The sequence below is a fragment of the Anastrepha ludens genome, chromosome 5, assembly GCF_028408465.1.
Source record: "Anastrepha ludens isolate Willacy chromosome 5, idAnaLude1.1, whole genome shotgun sequence".
Taxonomy (NCBI): domain Eukaryota; kingdom Metazoa; phylum Arthropoda; class Insecta; order Diptera; family Tephritidae; genus Anastrepha; species Anastrepha ludens.
The window spans coordinates 40,390,945-40,414,135 of NC_071501.1; the positions used below are offsets into that span (position 1 = coordinate 40,390,945).

Genomic DNA, 23,191 nt, shown 5'->3' on the forward strand with positions numbered 1-23,191 from the left:
TTATTTTGTAAAAAATTGTAAACAATAAACATATAAAAGTACAAATTTTACTGGCTCCTAACGATTCTGAAAAAAAATGTATATCAAGGTATACTCCCACATCATTTTGAACTTGCGGCCACAAGACTAGTCATATTTTAAATTTTAATAGACGTGTTTATCATCAATGTAACAATTTACATCATCCGGTATATTATAATTGTCACACCAACAATTTTCTTTTTTTGGACGTTTTTTATGTGGAATAGTTACGAAGTACGGGCAAATGGTTAAGAATTTTGCTCTTTAAAGTTTTCATTTCGCTGAAAAAGCGTTCAACTTATGCATTTGGGCACTGAAGCATGTTTTTTTTTGCATTTGAATTATCAGAAAGTACTAACTCTAGTTGTTAAAGTATGAAAAGGCAGTTATGATTTAACAATAGAATTTGTATTTAATTCGAACTTCTCGTTAGGATTGCCGACCCCCTTTCTGATTTCGAGTGGAGAATCGAAGTCGTGTATTTAAGTTATTGGAAGCAAAACCTTTAATACGGCATCCCATTCTAATGAACGGGTTCGAATAAATGATGAAGAAATTCGAAAAATTTGCAAAATATGTACAAAGGAAATAAAGCAAAACAAAACGAAGCTCGAAAAGGAGAATTCTCAATAAAAAGTGTAAACCGCTAAATAATGTACAAAGTGAAGTATGCAACTTATTGTTGTTGTGTTCGTGCACGTGGGGGGTTTGAATTTGTTCCATCGTGTTGCCTTCTGCTGAATACTAGTGGAAGAGTAAAATCTTTAGTGAATTGGAGCGTTAAAAATGGGTAAAACGAGGCGTAACCGAGTACGGCATATTGCAAATTCCAATCCTTTGGGAACTACTAACCTTAATGACTTCTTGAACGGCGATGAAGATTTAATGGACAATGGATTGGGTCCGGTTGATACAATGCGAGAGCAACTATTGAATGTAAATGTCGAAGAAAAATTAAATGCTTTGCAATCACTTGCTGTGCTAGTGCAATCTGGCAAAAAGGACAAATTAACTGCCATTTGCGAAAGTAACATTATACGAATAGCAGCTCCATATATGTTTGATCGTGATCAACCTTTGCGAAATGCAGCTGCAGGAGCGCTACGTAACTTCACCGTGTGTATGCCCGTAAGCTATTTCAATTGAAAAACAAATAAAAATCTTTATTAAACGGTTTTTCTTATTAGGAAGTATGTGACATCTTTGTTGAGCAGGACGTGCTCACGCCACTTTTAACTCTACTCGACGAATACGCCCAAAACACCGAATGGATACCGAACTTTGATAGTGCAATGGGCGGCCAATTAGATATACGATCAGACACATTTTTGCAGGCTATAAATCTCCTATGGAATCTCTGCGAGAGTTCAACGATAGCGCTGGACACTTTTAATCAAACGCAATTAATTGGGAGCTTAATTCGTTGCCTAGATCATACAATTTTTGGTTTAGATATAGCAATATCAGTTGCTCAGTGCATATTAGTGGTGTCGGAGAGTAATCAAAGGGTATGGAATGTGTTGACTCAGCATGTGCCTGCGCTGTTAAGTTTGCTCGAACTTACGGGTGGTTATGGACAACATTATCTGAGGACCTTAGGAGCGGGTATATATATTTAATAATATAATTCGAATTTAATCTATTAACTTGGAGTTTTTATTAGGTATTTTGTCAAATGTGCCAGCTTTGTCAGCGGCATACACTAGCAATATCTTAAATTGCTTAGCACAAACATTAGCTATTGACCAGCAAGAAGCCTTGTCAAATGTGTTGAATGGACGTGTTGAAAATGAACGAAATGATTGTGTGCCAGTACTGGATATAAATATGGAAACAGAAGAGGGTTTGGATCAAAATATAATATGAATAATTTTCAAAACATGTTTGGTTCAACTTGTGTGTTATTTTTATAGAAGAGACGGAAGAAGCCGCTGCTTTGCGCAGACGACGCCAAGAATTGCCAACACAAAGTGAAATCGCAATGAAAGATGTAGCAAATTTGTTGGATGCTCATCGTGTCGCAACAGAGATTATTACGAATTTAGTTTCCAATGATGATGAAGGTAAGGAGAAATGATTACGTTGGTGTTGTTGTAGCAGCATAAACATTTCCCATACGTGAACGGGGAGTGCGGGAATATAAATCCGGATCGTTTCGTTCGTTTCATTCTGTAAAATTCATCGCTAATAATTTCATGTTTTTATTACTGTAGCAGATACCAAACACTGTCTATAACGTTCAGCAATATTTAGGGCGTATTTGTGTTTCTGACAGATCTGTAGCTTCTTCCTATTGGCTCCCGTAGAATAAATGTCTGCTGTACCGTTTAATACCGATGGCTTTGACGTCTGTCCATATTGTGGAAAAGGTGGTCCGAGCGAGTGTTGGTTGTGTTTAACAGCATACAGTATACCTGACAGTCCCTGACCCGATTTAAATCCTTGTTGTTTCAGTATCATAGCACCCACTATCGGGGGAACATAATTTTAAAATTTAAATACCACCGTTGATCGTCGACCACAGAGCTTGCTCATTGAATTGAATTACAGTGATGCAGTGACGAAAGTTCGTGAATGTCCATGAAGATAAACCATTACCTTTGCAGATGACAGCGCGAGTTGGCTATTAAGAGTATTGTGGTTTAGTAGATTCATTCCATTTTCCTGTGGCTCAATCCCTTTAAAATAATACTTTTCTCGGGCCCACTGTTAGACGACTTCGGGGATGCCAACCAAGGCAGGGCTGAGTAAGGTTGCTACTGCAACAACAACCAATAGATGTACATTATTCAGGGCTCGTATACACCAAATACAAACTTACTCAGTAATCTAATCATTAAGCCAGTAAATTGTCTACCTAAATTAAGATCAGTAACAAATATTTTTGTATTGCCTACTTTTTCTAAATAACCTATTCATTATACAATCATTTCGCTTCCTTTGCAACTTCTATTGTAACAGAGTGGGTCGATTCAGAAGGGGAAGATGCATCTGAAGGTGAAGGTGTTGTGGACTACGAAGTTGAAAACTCAAATAGTAATGGAGATATTCAAGACTTGGATAAACTTCCTGCAGAGTTGGTTGAAATTATTAAATCGTTGGGAATTGTACAAAAGGTAAACAAATTAAATTTAAATATAACCATCTACAAATTTAAATTCTTTTTGTCATCTTTTTGTTTTTGTTTTTCTTTATAGCTTTGGCAAAAAGCACAAGTTTTACCTGATAATGTGGCACAGTCCTTGCGCGACGTCAGTTTAGGATTGGTTATGAAGTAAGTGTGCACCTGGTTAAATGAAATTATATATATATGGTTCACCAAAAAAGTTGCGGTTTTTTTCCACCGGAAATATAAAATTTATTATATATTAAAATTCCCGCCAACATGTTTTGGAAATATATTAAGATTTACGTGAGCTAGACCGATATTAAAGAAAAACCCAAAAATCGATTTTTTTAATAAAATTAGTTTTTAAAAGTTAGAAAAAAAATACTGAGATCATAGAAGAGTTTAAGCTTAAACTTGCTTCTAAAAAATTGTATCAACTGAATCAAAAGAATGCGATTTTTGATGCTATTTCTGACTTTCTATTGGAAGTTTAGGTTTAACGAAGAGCTGAATAATTCAGTCAAATCTTGGCCGATTTAAAATTCTAAGGTATCATTGGAAAGGTATTTTCTCTGCCCATTTAACCCATTCGCGTCCCATTTTTTCACAAATATTACTATTGTGATTTTGTTAATAGAATTTACAAATATTTTTAGGCAGACTTTTTAAGCTAAAATACTTCTATCATCTAATTTGACATTTGGAAGAAATAGTTTTTAAAATTCATTTTATTTTCAAAAAACTCGGTTTTTGCAGGTACTCTCAAATCGGTTCAGCTCACGTAAATACTAATAATAAATAGTAATACTAATACTTTATAATTCCAATTGGAAAATAGTTCCGTTTTTTTATTTCGTATGCAGAATGATGCACCCTAGTATACATATGTAAATATTTTAAAATTTCAAAAATGAAATTTACTTGACTGGTAGCATAGGACTCTCATTTCGTATGATCTCTTACATAAAATTTGGCCCTGAACTTAAACTTAGCAAACACAGTTCTACCTTCTTAATATCTGACTTGATAGAAAATTTTTACTTAAGAAATAACAGCCAAATGCTATAGATCAATATTATGAACTTATGCAATTTTTTCATTTCAGAGTGAAAAACTTGCGTATTTCTTCGCTGCTTTGCTTGCAAAACCTCTGCAACGCGCTGAGTCCCGAGGACATGGGCGGCGCTAAAGCCATTTACGATGTCTGGGTAGAACTTGGCCAGCAAGTGTTTAAGGGTCCTCAAGATGTCACCGTCATGGAGCCGGCAACTTCGTTAATGCGTGCTGCATTAGAACGTCTAAAACCAAACAAAGAACTATTCGGTCAAATGGCAGATAATGACTTGGAGGTATAAAGGCGGCTTCAGCCAGCCCTAAAATTTTATTTAATTATTCTATCTTAATTTTCAGTTAATTTTTAATGGCGTTAAGAATTGCAGTGTTGCTGAAATTCGTGCAAATTGGTTGCGCATGTTGGGTACACTGGGTTGCCTATTGCCAGAAACTTTAGTTCGCACTATAATTACATTCATCGTAGAAGCGTGTGTCGAGGTCAAGCATTTATTTTGTTAATGTGATTAGTTGTCGTCATAATTAATTAGTGTTTTCTTTTAGGAAGATGACGTTTGGACCATTTCCGAGGCACTTGATTCCTTAATGGACATGTTCGCCGATAATGATTGGCCAAAAATTATTGTTGAGTTGAATTTGCCCGAAGTGCTGAAAAAGTTGGAGAAAATGTTTAGAAATAAGGTATTTAAAACTGGCGCATTTTCAAGGCATTTTTAAAGTATTTTTCACCTAATCTTAGATACGGCAGCAACGTCGTGAACTGAAGGAGCGTTATCCAGCTGTGCAAACTGTGCGCACAAATCTGTCGCGTTTCATTAGATATATGGAAATAGAAGCCGATAAGTACGCGAAAAATGCGTAAAATTTTTAAAATCCAATACGATTCAAAGTTCGTTGCAGAAATGCATTTAATGTACATAAATACGTATATCTTTTATTTGACAATAAGACTTTTCGATGACAAAAACTAGAGCTAAAGTCAGTGTGTTTATTATTTGATTAAAACCAAATGTCATATAATTTAGTAAAAAGTAACTTTTATGTTCCTGCAATTGCGTATTGCGTATTCCTGCAATACTTAATTTTATTTTAGTAATTTGGTAGCACCAATTATTTGATTGTCCAGGTACTTACATGCTAGGGATTTGCCATATGTTTTTAGGACCTGGGGTATCTGGTCCGTTTTTGTACTCAAACTGAAAAAACAAATTTTATTACACAAATTTTATTTTGATACTAATTTGAAAATTAGCTAACTAGTTCTGAAGGGTTTATATACAGTTGGAATTTAAAAAAAATCGATCTTTTTATTTTGCTTTCTTAATGTACATATACATATGTATTTAAGAATACACACAGAAAACTTAATATCGTTCCGGTGAATATTTTCGAAGTTACATGCAAATTTAAAAAGGCGTTTCAGAGTACTTGAAAGCACAAGACAAACTTTAAACGCGTTTTTCTGAAAATGGTGTTTTCAGTGACCAACATTACTCGAAAACGGCTAAACAGATTAGTCCCAAATTTTAACACGAGCTGCTTAAATATATTTTTTAGTAATTAATCGAAGATTTTTTTTTCACCGATAAATATTTGTTTTTTATAAACAAGGCCGAAATTTTTGGCCGGAAACCGCCATTTTGCCAAAAAAATTTATTTTGCTTATTCCTTCGATTAATTACTAGATTTAACATTACTTTAACGAAATCTGTTTGTTTTTTTAATTTCAGAGGATCCAGTTCAGAGATATAGCGGTCACCGCAAAACGTCTTTTTTTGAGAGGAGCTCCCAGAGATCAGCTGTAGCTCCTTTCCAAATAAATATTTTTACTAATAGTAAGACTTAAAATACAGTTAAAAGATAACATAATATGTGTACAAAGATTTAGATCAATAAATTTTGAAAGTTTTCTCTGAAAAAATTCTGGAAAATTCGCTTTTTTTCGGTCCTCTAACCCCTTTAATTTAACGTATAAAATTCAAAAACTTTTTTTTTAATTTTTCGTTTTTTTCAAAGTGAATATTTGTATCTGTGGCTTATACAAGGTGGCGCAAATTTAATCAACTTTTTTACTAAAATAAAAAAACAAAATGATTCTGAGTGATGGAAATCTTTATCTAGATCATCACGCACTCCATTGCAGTACACAAATAGGCATCTGTGTAGTTCACAAGTGCCAAATATGATAGACGAGATTTGCAAAAATTATAAATTTTCTGATCATCATCATCATATTTTGGCACTCCAGCTCTTTGTGAAGTTTGGCCTGCTGTACGTGGGTCCTCCATACATCTCGATCGCTTGCGAATTTTTTTCCAATTCCTTATCTCAAGTTAATGAATGTCTTCCTCTAGTTCGTCGGCCTATCTTGTACTCGGCCTTCCTCTTGCTCTAGTGTTGAACGCCTTCATACCGCCCATTCTTGTTATATGACCCAGCCATCTTACCAGGTGCGCTTTGATGAAACGTATAACATTTTCGCCATTTATAAGCTGATCTAGCTCGTCGTTCCACCTTATCTGAGACTCGCTGTGATATTTTATAGCTCCCAGCATTTTTCTGAGTATTTTTCGTTTGTTTGCAGTTTTGCTTTATCTGCTTCAATTAGCGTCCACGATTCAGCTCCATAGCAGACTGGTCTAATGATGGTTTTGTTCCGAATCAATTTGCATTGTCTGTTTAGTAATTTCGATGTGAAGAGTTTCGTTAGTTACGCTTATGATCTGTTAGCTGTTTGGATTCTCTCATCGATGGTGAGTCTTGTTGAATTGTATCTACTCAGTTTGAAACCGAAGTGGGTAAAACATTCCACGATTTCAAGAGAAAAACCGCAAATTTTTAGTTTGCTGATGTTGGCTTATTTAGTCATCATATATTTTGTCTTATCTTCGTTGATGTTAAGGTCAATTCTACCAGCTGCAATTTCAATATCCGCGAAGGTTTTGGATGGGGCGTGGATGTTTTGATGATAATTGCTATGCCATCCGGATATACGAATAATTGGGTAGTTCTGTTCAGTCCTTATTGCGTCGAGCATATCCTCTTGTTTTACTCCATTTTTAATTCTGAAGCATTCAGATTTATTGCCTTGTATCATCATCAACACATACATATGGCCACCTATTACAAAAAACTGTTTAGTGTAAATTTTTTTTATTGGATCCTTCAACTTCGAGTAGATAATTATTCTTGAAACGCATATATTTTTTTTAGATCAAGTCTTGAAAAGAGAATTGTGTGTTTATTTAAAAATGTATCCAAAAATTAAGAATATTTTTTTTTTATATGTAAAGGTAAAGTTGTTTCTTTCTGTGCGCTTTTTTTTCATAATACGATTTTCCCTTAATATAGGGTGTTAAGTATCGCGTGTTTTTTATGAATAAGTATGGTTTGACAGTTAAGAGTGGCAAACTGTGTTGACATTTCTGTTCAGTAAGGTTTGGCAAGTCATCATGAAAAAAAACTTTAACGCCAGAACAACGCCTTCAAATTGCGGAAATTTACTGAAGAAAAATATGTTCGCGAAGTTCATAGAGCAGTGCTGGCAACATCGGTCTTTATTTCTTTCGAAATGAGGACAACAACTTAATATTTTGAAAAACTTATAATACTTTATTAACAAATAAACAAAACTATATATTGTAAAATTACGGGTAAGTTCAAATACGCCTCAACCCATGAAAAATTGGTTATTCGGTTCTAAGTGCACCCGCTGAAACCAGAGCCGAGCGTAAGTCTAATACGGACCGGCCCTGATCAAGATTTCGTACCGCAGTCTAATTTTATTTCTGCTATGGAAGTCTAATTTAAACAAATGGTTTCGTAGTGAGGCATCCAATAATTTCACTTCAAATTGATCTTAAAATTTTTTCAACTAAAATTCTCATTCATTCATTTTTCTTTGATTCTGAAGAGCAAAGCGAGAAGAAGCTTCACTAATCAAGGAATGAAAGGATGAAATTTAATATAGTAATAATTTAAAGCTTATTGCTCCCATTTACCTCTTTACGCTAGGCTCAGCTTTTAGCATATACTTTGCAGGCAGGATCCAGATGTTGACGATCACTTTAAAATTCCGAGTATGCAATTTTTTTCTACTTGACTAAAACTGCAATACAGGTATCCCTTGTATAACGCGGTCTTATACAACGCGGTTTCGATATAACGCGATTTGGAAAAATTAGGTTTCAGTACAACGCGAAATTTAGGCTTATATAACGCGAAGGGGAAAATACATAATTATATAATCTGGTAGCACTAATTTGCGTACCACATATATATGATATGTAATGTATTTTTAATGTAAACCGGGAATTACCCTTTTTTACCTTCACAACATGTGTGAGTATACCAGAAAAGGAGCTTAAAAAAACCACCCACCAAAAACTGATAACAGATTTTGCAATTATAAAACCAGTAGAAGAACCACAAGGTCCCACAACTAGTTTCTTATCCAATGGCGAAAACTATGTTGAAGAAATATCTTCTGATGAAGCTATTGCTCCCCCAAAACGCCCACGTGCAAAGATCTTTGAAGACAGTGAAACAGATTAATTTCCATAAGAAGTTTGAAGAATAACAATAAAGTTTTTAATAAACCTTTAATTTGTTTTAGTTTGTTTTTAAATTTTTTAATGTGCACATAATTATTTAAATTTTGTTTTTTGAATTTTGAAATATGTATGTACATATGTATTATTATTCATATCTTGTGTTTTTAATTGTATAAGAAAGTCTGAACTTTAGTATTGCGTTGAAATATATATGCATCTGTTATTTTGTATGTATTTTATTTAAAAAAAACCTATTAGAACATAACTCCCAAATTTATATGAAAACTATGTTTTAGATAACGCGGAATTACAAAACGCGCAATTCTTCTGGAACGTAACTATCGCGTTATACGAGGGATACCTGTACATACAAACCTGAGAAATAGTATTATATATAAAAAATTTTTTTTCGCACTTTCGGCCAGCGATGTATGATGAAATGAACATTTTTACATATGAGCTGGAAACAAAACAGAATTGGTGTTTCAAGACGAGCTTAATCCAATAGAAGTTGTTCGCAGTAGAAGCACCTCAAAGCAAATGGTGGCCTGGTTTTTCGGAAAATTTGATCATTCCCCAGCTGTATCCCTAGATAAACTTAAAACACACGTTAGTGATACACACGAAAATGAATCATCCTTCATCAAGACAATGCAACCTCTCACGTATCGGCTCGCACAAAAGAGTTTTTGAGCACAAGATCGAATAAAAGGGTTATCCGCCAGCTCTGATTTGGTATCTAATGATTTCTTTTTGCTCTCAAACATCAAAAATAAAATGGGACATCAACGTTTTTCAACGCCTGAAGCAGCTGTTGAAGCCTTTAAGCAGCTCGTTTAGAAGGAACCCTCTCCTGAGTGGCAAAGGTGCTTTAGATATTGGTTCAAGCGAATGCAGAAGTGTATTGATTTCCAAGGAGAATATTTTGAAAAACAAAAACTCATTTTCTTTATTATTTTACTGTGGATTCATTATTGAACCCAAAATTTTGGGTTGGGCAATAAGTTCGTAGCGTTTTTACAGAAGACTTTTATTTAAATAAAAAGCAATAATTATATCAATAAGTTAATCAATTATATACTCGCCGTTTCTGTTTACGACCTCTTCCCACCTCTCGAGCAATTTGGTGATGCCGTTCCTCCAAAAATCGCCTGGTCTAGTGTCAAAGAAGTTGTTGAGCCAGCTTTTTGGAACTCTTTGTTATCGAAGGTAACGTCCTTCATATAGTTTGACAGGGAGCGGAAAAAATGGTAATCGGTAGGTGCAAGGTGCGGAGAATATGGCGGATGCCTCATTCATGCGGTGCAGCTGGGCAATGTAGAGCTTCTTGTTGACTGTGGACTTCTTTTCGAGCATTTCCCAGAGCACCATGCCCTCCCAGTTCCACCACACACATATCATGATCTTCTTTGGATGAAAATCCGGTTTGACTTTCGGTCTTGGTGTATCTCCTGAAGCCACCCACTCATTTCTTTGCTTGATATATAGGCACGATTTCTCATCTCCCGTGACGATTCGGTACAAAAAGCGATGTTTATGATCGCGTGTTGCTTGATGGCGGTCGCGATGCTGAGAAGCAATTTGAAGGCAACTTTCTTTATTTTTTTCGTTGAGCTCCTGATGCACCCAGACTCCCAATTTTTCGGTAAATCCCATTGACTGAAGATGATTGAGAATCGATTTATGATCGCAGTTCATTTTTTTCGCCAATTCACGACTGGTTTGGCAATCGTTCTCCTTAAAAAGTGAGTTCAAAGTCGCCATTTTTGAACTTTGCAACCCGTTTCTGTGCTGTTTCATAGGCCAGACACCTTCTCCATAACGACACATTGCAAATGTCCCGGGCTGCTTCGGCAGCTTTTTGGCCTCAATAAAAAGCAAAGAAGAGTAGGTATGTAAAATGTTGATTTTTGCCTTCTGGGTATTCCCTTTCTAAGTCTCAAACCTAATTAAAAATTAAATAATTCAAAAATACAATTAACATAATTTTGTAGAGCAGAAAGATTATATCGAATGAATAATTACACTTTGCCAAAAGTAAACAAATCGTAAAAAAATAGTATATATATATATATATAAAAGCTATGAACTTATTCCCTAACCCAGTATAAAAGGCAACCCTCGTTTAAGTCCATGTGCATATTCTAGTGATCGAAATTATTTTATCAAAACTGGATTTGCACTTGTACTTTCGAATATTTAATTTTTAAAAAATTTTAATCTTCTAAAGGGTGATTAGTGAGGAGGTACTTTTTCCAATATGGGTTTTTTTAAATACATACATTTTTTCAGTATTCATTAACATTTCATCTGGAAAGACTTACGCCTCAACAACGATTACAAATCGTACAATTGTATTACGAAAATCGACACTCTGTGAAAATTGTTCATTGCGCGCTCAGGCCAACTTATGGTGTACAGCGATGAGGCCTATTTTTGGTTTAATGGCTACGTCAAAGAGCAAAATTGTCGTATTTGGGCTGAAGAGCAACCCGAAGCCATTAAAGCCATCCCAACAGTCATTACATCCTCTGAACACAACCGTTTGATGTGAGTGGAATCATCGGGCCATATTTCTTCAAAGACGAGGCTGGTGCCAATGTAACAGTGAATGGCGAACGCTATCGCGCTATGATAAATGGCATTTTGAATTTGAAGTCCGTGATCTCCACAACATTTGGTTCCAACAAGATGGCGAACGGCGCTACTTACCATACAGCCTGTGAAACAATGGATTTACTGCGTCGTCGTTTCGGTGAGCAATTTACCACTCGTCTCGGACTAGTGCATTGCCCATCAAGTCGTGTGATATCACACCTTTGGACTTTTATTTGTGTGGGTATGTAAAGTCCAAATGCTTTGTGAATAAACCAGCTTCGAGTAAGGCATTGGAAGTCATCCAGCGAGACATTCAAATTTGGTGTTTACGGATGACCGAATTATGGCGCAGTTGCGACCAACATTTGAGACGGATTATCTTTAAAAAATAAATGCAATGAATGGTTCTACACAAAAATAATAAAGATTGCATAGCCAATTTGAATTTTCGTTGTCTTATTTCAATTTGAAATCCAATATCTCTAAATTGTCCCTACATCAACAAAGGTTATTGTAATCATAGACTTTGAGAAATAAAAAAAAATTGGCTGAATTTACTGAAATCTGAATTGGTATCACATGGGACATAGAGTACACTGCGCTACAACCTACCGGTCAAAATTCGTATTCGCCGGCGTAGTCCTACATGGAAGTGTACAGACTAACAAGCGAATCAATTTATTATCTGGATATTTTTTATTCGGCACTTCTTTCAATACTTACTGACCAACAAACTACTTTTTAGTTAAATATTAATGCATTTCTGTTTCTTATTAGATTTTTTTATACTTTTACATATTTTTTCAGATTGTAAATATAGTTATATTAAAATATAATGTACAACGTTGAATTTCTTTTTATGATACGCAATTGGATTAATTGAAAAACATTTGTATTTAGTCTAATATCTAAATAGAAGATTGCACATTTACCACTTATTTCTTATGTTTAATATAAAATTTAATTTAATATGTGTGTATGTATGTATATCGCCAGCTTGGCAGCTGCACCATTCCATTTACTTATATATGTGGCCAAGAGGAAGAGGTATGCATTAAAGATCCAGCACATAAATAATTGAGTAAACGCGTATACATATGCATGTATGTGTGTACATATATTGGTAGATCTCTTTGGTGTAATAATCAATTTTTAAAACAATTCAAAATAAAATATGTGTATGTATGTATAATAACATCTTAGTCTTAACAAAAATATTTATATGTAGAGTAAAGTGCACCATCAAGTACAAGGACACGAATAAAAAAATATGGGGCACTCTTTGTTTTACATACATATATTGCAACACATTCGTATGCACACAGTTAGCGAGGTGCAATTGTACGATATTGTGTAAATATGTATGTCATATATACATATGCACCATATGAAGAAAATATTGCAACATTGACGCGGTTTTTTGAGCTTTTATATCCTTTAATTTTTGAAAATTGCTAACGGGCAACAGAGAACGTTTAAAACATGCAAAAAACATGCACTCCCGGTCCCGTTCTGTAAGTAAAGATTCATCCTGCTCGTTTTCATTGTACATCAGTGCGATTTTCCTATTTTAGATGTTTTCTGCGGTCAGTTTTCATTGCGAGTTTAATTGTAGTGAATTTCAAAAACAAGTTAAAACCAGGAGAGATGCACATTACTAAAACTCTGAAACGACATTTCCTACGCTAAGAAGTAACTCTTCCCAATTAAATTTCTACTATGCCAGGATGTTGTTTGTCAGCCTTTGGAGAAAGTAGGCAATTGAGTACTCAAGACCTCTTTTGGTGAACAAATACCAGATTTTATAAGCCTCCCATTATGCCCGTCCCACACAGTCGGGCGGGGGGGCGGACCATAGAATGGTCAAGACAAACCTTCTGCAGAAGATTTATAAATTTTTGCGCGTTGACAATAGCAATCGTAAACGATGGTGCAATGAGATGTGAAGACAAATCCAGCGGTTATGCTGGCTAAGTCCTGTCGCACCAATGGATGTAAACGATCCAGTTTTGAAAGTAATAAATGAGATACTTGCTGCTGCTAACAGAGGAAGAGAAATGCATCTCTTACGTTGGAAAGGTCAAATATAGACGGGCTTGGCTTCACTTAATGTGTTCCACCAGCACCTTTTGGCACGAGGAAGAAACCACAGCCGCTTTGTTAAATTCAGCTAAATTGCTTAGGCACTTATAGCGCCAATCAAGAAATAGTATATATCGCTCGCGAGTGGCACGCCTTCCCTGTTCAACGTTATAAATATGAGCGTCTAAAATAGAGAAGCTGCACTTCTGACCGGTACCTCTAACGAAACTCGCGTACGATGCTGATTCATGGTGAAAAGGTTTCAGAGGTCGGGCCAACATCAGACCGTTAATCGGCTCTCAGCGAATTTGAAAGAATCAGCTGATTGACTGACGTCATAAGGGCATGATAGCGATTTGTTCACAAAAAAAAAAAACTGAGATTGTGTTGGTGATATTCTGATTGGACGAGTGAATAAATACGTGTGAAATGAACGGTCAGAATTCTTTTGTTGAGTACCCGATGAAGTTACTCTCAAATATTTGATTTTCACCTATCATCCTTGATGTTCCTTAAACTAAAAACCAACAAAGAGCATTTAAAGTCAAAAAGGTGCAATACTCGCCCAGTTCTGCTAACAAAACTACGCAACGAAAATTTCACCACCTGAAAACTGATCGGTTCTAAATTGATTCTGATGAGTTCCAATTGGTTTTTCAGTAGTAAGCTGAGTGTTGTTAGTGGAACGGGCCGAGAACCGCACCTTCTTATCTTTATATGCTCTTTGAAGCTATTTTGTTCCTCTTCAATGCTTGAAGTTATTTTTATGGTTAATGCCATGCGCGAGTTTTAGTACAGGAACGGATCGGGAGTTGTGGAGCTTTTTTAAAGAACGAATAGTAGCGAAGTGCTGCAGTCTCTGCCCGTTTCTCTAACAAAAATCGGCTAGGAAATTCTATCGCAGCAAAAAACCAATTGGAACTCAATAAAATCAAGTTGGAACAAATAAATTTTCATGTGGTGAAATTTCCGAACCAAGTTTTGTTAGCGGACTGAAAAACTTTCCCTAAACAAAGTCAGAGGTTTTCCAAAAAAAATTTTCCTAAAAATATGCAATACTGCCAATACACAGTTATATATATACATATGCTTAACTGATTTATTATACCATGTAATTTGCATTTTTGTATGTTTATCCGCATTATTTTTTAAAATTTCATCTAGGGGTTATGCCATACTCAGCTAAGCCCGGTTTTTTCTTCTCTCTATACCTTTAAGGTCACCTCATTTAATATCGTTAGCAAAACAAGGTTTAAAGGAAAGGCCTATGAAAGGTTTGCACTGACTAGTCAAAAATTAACTTTGACCTTTGACTAAGTTTATTGTTCTAACAAATTTTTATTTCGCTTGGGTTTGGGTACCGGGTTCCAATCGAGATTAGAAGTTGTTGGCGATTGTTCTCTGTAGTCGTATTGTACATCCTTCTTGACCGTGCATTTCTTAAATATTTCATTATTATTAAGCTTTTGTGGATCTTGCACGAGGTCGCTAGCAACGCCATTTAAATTTGCATTATCGTCCGTTGCTAACGATGCTGTCGCTGATGTAGAAGGTAAGTCAGCATCATGCCCACCATTCACTGTGGAGTTCCCGTTATGCTCGTGGCTTTTAATACCACTTACATTCTTTTCAATCGTAGACTGGCCGCTAAATTTTCGTTGTGGTAAAGGTGTCTCATTACCGTTGCTTGCACCAATAGAGAGACTAGAACCGTTATGTGCTGCATCTTTATGGGCAGAGGCATTTAACAAACGTTGACTTCTGTTAATTGATTCGATGATATCCTTAACGGACTTACGTTTTTCTGGTGGCACACTTTTTTCGAGCGGTGCTAGTGGCGATTGCTTCCATTCAAGATATGAAGTGGTTGGTTTCGGACGGTACAGTGACTCTAAGGCTTCCTCTCGCATTTCTGTAGGTGATTGTGTTCGATGTGGCGTTTTTGAGACATTTATAATTTTTGTATCATTAGAAATGTGACTCGTTGTATCATCTTTATCGAGCAAATCTTCATGTGACTCTGTGATGGTTAGCGAATGCGTGGAAGTGGTAGGTACAGTATCGCTGGGTAATACACAGACCTCTGTTTTTTGTTGCTCGATCTTTAATTCACTCTCTGTTTCTTTTGGTTGTACCACAGATGCTTGCGTTAGTATCACTGTCGCGTGATTACGTATTGGCGGTACTGGGCTCATTGGGGGTTGTCGGTTCTCTTTTACTGCGTCTTTGTGCTCGTCACTTTTTATGTTTTTGCTTGTAATACCTCTGGCCGGTTTGTGTATCTCAGCAATGTGTGGCTTAGCAGATACTATGGGCTTCGTTGTTCGTGGCGATTGTAAAGACTTTGATGTGGTGACGTCCTCTGTAATCCTTAACTCATCTGTTTCGGGGAATGTTAAGGTTTCTGTAGTCTGCATTGCAATCTTAGCATTTCTTGTGGAATCTCGCCGTACTGCAGGTGGCGTGGTGAGTGTGAAAGAAGTTTTCGTTGTAATCGGCTGTCGTGGTTCAGGTGAACGGGTTTGTTTTCCGCGGAAACTTGTTAACTGATTAGGTTCGGCATGTTCGGTTGGAGTTGTATTGCGTGGGCTTCCCATATGAACATGTATACATTCCAAGTGGCCAACTTCTGCTTCAGTATTAGCTTTTGGTAAATTAATATTTTTCACTTCCGTGTGCTTCATTTCCAAGCCATCTTTCGTTTCTGATGGTACGCATTTGGCTGATTTTTCTTTTTCCACCATGACAGTGTCGACAGTATTTATACTTTCTTCTTTTTGGCTTGGACTAGGTGGCAAGCTATCGCAAACTGCATTAGAGTCGCCGTTTTGTGCTGTTGTTTTGCTTGGAGAGGCGCTTTCTTGCGTGGCTTGGTCGATTGGTTTTTTATTTGTAGCGACTGGTATTGACTCTGGCTCATCATCGTTTGAAGTTTTTACGAAATCTTCAATAGCTGCTGTTAGATTTGCAATATCCATGCATTCTTCGATCCGCAATTCCGGAAGTGGTTGTGGATGTGGTGATTCATCGAGACTAGAATCCGGTGAAGAGACAACCGAAGAGTTTGGTTTGTGTACCTGTTAGAAGAAAGATGAAAAAAAAAAAATGAGATGGATAGAACTGAAATCGGTTTTAGATGCATTTCTTGGTCCGAAGGAAAGTGCAATCAAAGTTTGCCACACGCGGTATTCAAAATGCATTTTTTTAAGATAAGCTTTAGGAAAGGTTCGATTACGAGGATTGTCACTCTTTTCAGTATTTAGAAGCGTCAACTTAGACCTGAATACTCATTGTGATACCACTTGTTTGGTTGCAATTGCCGATGTAATGAAATTACTTCTTCTCTATAATAAACCATAAAATATTGTGCATGACTGCAGGTTCTAAATCATTTTAAATCCTACTCGTTTCTGCAGAAGGCTTTGGAAGGACACTCCACACGCTTCCCGTTTGTCTCCATTAGGCTATGCTTGGTGATGATACCAACCACTGTACTTATATAATAGAAGGCTGGTCTGTGATGGTTGATGATGGACCCAATTCCGCTTTCATTCATTCTTGGTCAGATCTATTTAGTTACCAGATCAGTTAGTTTAGTTGGTTAGTTGGGTGGGGCATTCGTTTGAATCGAGGAAGTCGAGTGATTTTCCTTTTCCATCACGACAACGCACCAGCTCACGTCGCAGCAATGGCTACAATGAATGGAAATGGCTCGAGGGAAAAATATTTTATTCAAACGGGGAGGTGATTGCAGAACGAATGATCATTTTCCTATTATTCGGAAAGGATCAACAAACTCGAACAGCGCTGGACGAAGTGTATAAACTTAAAAGGAGACTTTGTTGGAAAATAAAAAAAGGTATATCCCGCACAATTAAGTAGTATTCTTTGATATGTTTCTCGATAATGGTTTGATATGTTTCCCGATCTGGCAAAACGGTCGGTCTTCTGTGTATAGAGTCCAAAGGAAACTACTTTAAATAAAATAAATCAACTTTTTAACATCGTTTTTAGTTTTTTTAATTTTGCGCCAGTTCAAGAAAGTTTGCCATTTTTGTTTGAAAGCAATGCTCCTATTGCTTGAGGTCTAAGCGCTTTTAATTTAATAGCTAACGCGGTGGATCCTGACTTTTCTTTATCTGTGGTTATTTTTTTGAGTCTTTTCATCTATAGGTCTGTTCATGTAAAAATTATCCAGAATCTTTAAGGTAACTTAATTTGCGAGAATTCGCACTCAAAGAGAAAAATATCAACAAAAAAAGTACATGAACGCTAAACCAGTAACAATTTGCAAGTTTTACGCACATTACCACAGCAAAATTTAGTTGAACTGCCTCGTATTAAATTAAAAACAAAAAATAAATAAGTAAAGCAAATAAAATACAAAAATAACGAGCTTAGCATCACGTGATTGTATTTTGTCCACAAGAAGTTGTTCAATTTCATCATCGCAGCAGATGAAAAAAATTCCTTTAACAATTGTATTCTTGCGATTCGTATTTCGTAAACTCCAGCAACGGTGACTGGAGGCTGTGGTTCAAAAGTAACTTCCTTCATATTATTGGCCGATTCCTATTCAATATATGACTTCAAATAAACTTTAAAAATTACAGAGTCCGGCACTTGAAGTGTAACCAATTTCAGACCGCTCGCGCACCTCATGCACGGGCATCAGCTTTCTGTAAGTTGGCTAAAGGACAGTTCAGAATTGTTTACAAGCGTGCGGGCATTTTGCCGAGAGTAAACGCGAAAAAAGAAATTCAGTAATGGATTTCAAACGTAATAGTGTGATTGCATTATATGATATTTGGCTGTAAATCAGAACCAGCGATTGTTCGTGAGTTCAAGCACCTTAAAGTAAATAAAGTTTTTGCTTATCTCACATTTACTCGGTTTGGGCTGCTGTAACCACATATGGACAGTCTCTAATCACTTTCATCGAGTCTGGCGTCAAGGTAAATGCAAAATATTATCGGGAAAGTATTCTGGAGGTTGCTTTGATACCGTGGCCAGACAAACATTTTGGTGGCAGACTATGGACGTTTCAACAGAACTCGGCACCGCCTCACAAAGTTCGAGTGAACCAAGAATGGCTAAAAAACAACGTTCAAAACTTCATAACGTCTACACAATGGCTCTCAAATTCACCAGACGCGAATCCGATGGATTATTCTCTTTGGGTCATTTTGGAGAGGAAATTCCGAACTAAAAAACTCACGAGTCTCGAAGCGCTGAAAAATGCCATTGTCCGCGAGTGGGTCAAAATAAAGTCACATTTGGGCAGCTTTCGATTTGTTGCTGGACAGTCTCAAGAGCCCGTAGTCAAGGCAAGAAGTAGAAAAGTTAATTGATTCTTAATTTTGTATTATTTTCACACATTTTTTACTTTGAATTGAATAAAAGAATTTTTCCCAACTAATTTTATGGCCTTTTTAATTGGTTACACTTCGAGTGCCGGACCCTGTATATCTAAAATATAATTACTCAAACTCTCCAATTTAATCACCAGTTTAATTTAAATTTAGAAATGGATTCAATTCGTAAATTTTAATTCGTGTTTATTTTTACTTTGCGATCAGATATTTTTCTCACTTGCGAATTCATACAAGTAAAAATTTATCTAGTAAAAACTTGCAACTTCCCCTCCAAATGAATTGTCATTTTGCTCTCTCACTTTCCCCTACTTTACAAGTTGTTGGGTATAGGAATACCAAAACTTGATAATATGTAAAAATTGTTTTAAAGTTATAAGCTATTACTCACTGCAATGGTTGGTGGCGCTGGTGCACGACGTTTTTTACGGTGCATTCGTTGCTTAATGGGTGTTGAAGTTATGATCTGTCTATCACCGGCCAACGAAACATCTTCATTATTTTCCTCATCATCGTCGTCTGTATCAAATGGATTTGTGCTTGCCATACTAATTTGCGATGATCTAATTGAGTGTGTGGCAAAAAAATAATGAAAAAGGTATATTAGATACCGAAAATTAGAAAAAAAGAAAAACGTCACAATTAACACTTTCACACAAATGCAACAAATGTAACCAATATGGAAATGTGTAAACTTAAGATAAATATTGTGGTATTGAATTAAGTAAACAAGTTTAGACACATTTGTTGGTGGGGTGAGACACATCCGTTGAGTAATACTTTACCCATGAGAATAAATGAATACAAACAAAAATACATACACCTAGTACCCGACATACATATGTACATATGTACACACAACATATGAATGTATTGCTTCATATTGACACCATATGTATGTAAAAACATATATCTTTATATAATATGTTCTTATGTATACATCCAGAAAGAATTGTGAACAATATATGTATGTATGGAACCGTAAGTGCCCGTAACGAAAAACTTTTTGTTTTGCCACTGATTCACTTAAAGTCATTATTGAAACAGCCAAAACGAAACGAAACGAATTGTAACGTGAACTCACCCGTGCGTTAGACCAACGCCTGCACCGATATCAGAATTACGCAGTGGCTGTGGCGTCACAGATCCACCATACACATACCTTCTTGGATGTGGCACCGGTACTGTGCGTGAACTAACATTGTTATTGTTATAGTTGTGATTTCGGTTGTTGGATTTTGTGCCCATCACCTGTATGGTGCTCCGATACTGATTATTTCGATTGAAATCTAGTTGTGAGCCGCCATTATCCTGCAAGAAGAAACAAACAAATATGGAACGTTATTGGTATGAAAAGCAACGAAATGGGTTTTTGAATATATTTTCAACGTATTTTCAATTAAGTCACAAAATACTGAAATCTCGTAAGATGTTACTAAATACCATGATTTTTAAATGTAAAAAGAGGGGAGGGGGGCTTTCTTGGGTGGTAGGATAGTGCACTGAGTGGGAATATTCATATACAAAGTTACAAAGATCGTTTTGATATTGGGGCTTACTCAAGGTGGCACAACCGATCACTATCTACTGCTGAATGCCAAGCTGTCATTAAATCTCTATCGAAAACACGGAGACGTTGATTTTTTCCTAACGCTGCTTTTAAGCGGACACAGATGCTTCCAAAAATATCTGCATCGCTAGACTTGGCTAGTAGTCCTTATTGCCCAGAATGGTTGGACGAAGAGGAGACTGTCAAACATATGGCCTTTTATTGCAGCAGGTTCAATAAAGAACGCGACGACCTAGCGTCAGATGAAGAGTGTAGGGCGGTGCAAGCTTTTGTAGCACGAATTATCGTAGAACTTCGCCACATTGATTTGAGGCGAAGGCATGATGCTAGACGAACGTAGAAGCAAGAACAACTGGCGTATCGATAAAATGCAGCAAGACGAACAGCTGACAAATGTAACTGATGATTGAGCTTATTACTCACGATGGCCTCTAGACGTAATTACCAAATCGGTATTCCTGTAGGATGAACCGTCGGAATTGAGGTGTTATTGGTGGCGTTAAAGTCCCACACTGACTAAGGCTCTTGATTGATTTTACATCTCTCAAAAAAAAAAAAAAAATTATTTCTTTGCTACTGTGCCACTCTTGCCAAAACTTGAGATCGTTCTTACTTCGTTGGAGGTCTGATAGGCTTAGAACCCGCAGCTGCTCTCAATACTTCATAGTCTATTAGAGAGAAGAAATGGTACAACCACTTTGGGACTTAGAGCGGTAAACTTGAGTTTAAAAAAGATGTATTACACTTTCAGTGACAACTACAGAAACCTAACCTAACATTGCTTCTTGAGGAGTTTCCAAATTGACGTTCAGCATTTTTGGTGTACAAATTTCATACTTTTTTCAGTGAAAACTTAGAAGAAGATTTTGAAGAAGTTCAGATGGAACTATAGTAAACCTTTAGTATCTAATAACTTACATCATGGGACTATGCCGAGAAGGTACACAGCTGTATCTTGCCCATTAATTATTGTGGCAACTTTTACCAAAACAACTTGCGAAAATGAAAAATAATTCCCACAGTGGAAAACATTTTAGAATAATTAGCCGAATTAGAATTAATTGTGCCATTTTGATTTGGATTGTATTTGTTTTCATTAAACATGTTTTGCTTTTGTTTTATTACAGAAGCTTTTTTTTAGAACCTGAAAAAGATTCTTATTTCCTTTTTTATTTACTTGGCATTTTCCTAAATTTTATGATTAAAGTATTGTTAGAAAACCTATAAATATAAACTTATTTTATATTCTTTATGAGAGAATTTTATACAACATAAAAAAAACAAATTTGCCTCCGCGCCTGCACACATTCCCAGTATAATCTAGTCTTTGTAAAGTTTTCGTACCTTAAAAACTGATTTTGCTATTTTCAAAAAGTTGCCCAAGGATGTGTACTCCTAATTTTTTTGAAATTTCTTATTTTGCTTATAGACTTGGAAATGGCAGTGGTAAGGTAATTAAAAATTTAAATCAAAAATTGTACGGTCCTACCTTTGCTAAAGCCACATTTTGCAAAGAACTCCTATACGCCGCATTACGCTGAAAGCTGCCGTCCGCTGGCGTAGAATACCGAGTTCTGTAGTCCGGTAGACTAAGATCATTTCCATTATCCGTGTTGTATGGCTGCAGATCCCGACGTAGTGGCGGTGGGCTCTCTGATGTTTTGTTTATGCCAAGTGTGGAAGATTTTTTCTTGAGGCGAAATGACTTGAAGGCCCTTTTAATTCATGCAAAGGAATAAACTAATTTTATTATTTATATATACATATAAGCGAATATATTTATACATATACTTCGATAACTATGTAAATAGGCATGGAGCGTTTCCTACTTGCATACATACATATGCACCAAAATGGGCGAGACGGGAAATTCGTCTCAATGTAGATATTTAGAAAATATGGAAGCTCGAATTACAAAAGTAAGTGTTTAAGATAGGCTGAGTATGGACATTTATTGTATAAGTAGTAAACATTTAATTTGTGTTTCCTTATAGAAATTACTATTTATGTATGCACGTTAAATGGAAGAAAAGATTTGGAAAATATGTTTCACAAATATTTGTTGTAAAAATAGAAAATAAAATTATCTAATAGGTCTATTTATAAGTTCGTGCGGTTTTACAACAGATGGCGTAACTTGATTATTATTCCATCGATCCACATTTCCAAACATTCATTGGAGAGCTACTGTCGTAAGGCACAAACGTCAGTATAAGTTTTTTATTTGAAGCGTAAACAACAATATTTTTACCACACTTGAAAATGTCGAATTTCGTGCCAAATAATGTGTTTTTGCGGGGAATTCTTCTTCATTATTTTAATATGAAGAAAAAAGCAGCCGAAAGTCATCGTATCTTGGTGGAAGTTTATGGTGAGCATGCTCTATCTGAGCGAACGTGCCAGAAGTGGTTTGCACGCTTTAAAAGTGGTGATTTTGGCTTGGAAGACGAAGAACGCGAGGGTGCGCCGCCAAAGTTCATGGATACCGAATTGGAGGAATTGCTCGATCAAGATCCGGCTCAAACGCAAGAAGAGGTTGCAAAAACTTTGGGAGTTGATCAATCAACCATTTCCAAACGTTTAAAAGCCATGGGAATGATCCGAAAGGTAGGCCATTGGGTGCCGTATGAATTGAAGCCAAGAGACGTTGAACGCCGTTTTATGGCATGCGAACAACTGCTTCAACGGCACAAAAGAAAGGGTTTTTTGCATCGAATTGTGACTGGCGATGAAAAGTGGGTCCATTACGACAATCCAAAACGTCGGGCAACGTATGGATACCCTGGCCATGCTTCAACATCGACGTCGGCGCAGA

General features: G+C 36.3%; 2 protein-coding genes across 4 annotated transcripts in view; one reads left to right on the plus strand and one right to left on the minus strand.

The window, feature by feature from the left end:
* The first annotated feature begins 687 nt into the window (after positions 1-687).
* Positions 688-5,173, plus strand: LOC128863862 (HEAT repeat-containing protein 3). Its single transcript, XM_054103238.1, has 10 exons — positions 688-1,149; positions 1,209-1,626; positions 1,685-1,864; positions 1,935-2,084; positions 2,983-3,137; positions 3,219-3,295; positions 4,236-4,479; positions 4,541-4,681; positions 4,745-4,882; positions 4,941-5,173. Exons 1-10 carry the CDS (start codon positions 808-810, stop codon positions 5,061-5,063), a joined length of 1,968 nt encoding a protein of 655 aa, XP_053959213.1. The 5' UTR covers positions 688-807; the 3' UTR covers positions 5,064-5,173.
* A 6,770-nt stretch (positions 5,174-11,943) lies between these two features.
* The window catches only part of LOC128862918 (general transcriptional corepressor trfA), a 31,901-nt gene continuing 20,653 nt past the window's right edge, over positions 11,944-23,191 (minus strand). For 2 of the 3 annotated variants that reach the window (XM_054101743.1, XM_054101744.1), the window contains exons 3-6: positions 21,866-22,091; positions 19,891-20,117; positions 19,198-19,369; positions 11,944-16,511 (exon numbers count right to left, since the gene is read on the minus strand). In XM_054101743.1, coding sequence (XP_053957718.1) covers positions 14,754-16,511; positions 19,198-19,369; positions 19,891-20,117; positions 21,866-22,091 — 2,383 coding nt within the window. In that variant the 3' untranslated portion in view covers positions 11,944-14,753. The remainder of the gene's footprint in view (positions 16,512-19,197; positions 19,370-19,890; positions 20,118-21,865; positions 22,092-23,191) is intronic. The other variant, XM_054101745.1, reaches the window with a different exon arrangement.

What these genes read in the sequence shown, in the direction of transcription:
- LOC128863862 (XM_054103238.1), top strand. Translation starts at nt 808, where the DNA reads ATGGGTAAAACGAGGCGTAACCGAGTACGGCATATTGCAAATTCCAAT. An exon ending in TCTGAGGACCTTAGGAGCGG is followed by an intron (nt 1,627 to 1,684) that starts GTATATATATTT and finishes AGTTTTTATTAG; the next exon opens with GTATTTTGTCAAATGTGCCA. An exon ending in AGAAAATGTTTAGAAATAAG is followed by an intron (nt 4,883 to 4,940) that starts GTATTTAAAACT and finishes ACCTAATCTTAG; the next exon opens with ATACGGCAGCAACGTCGTGA.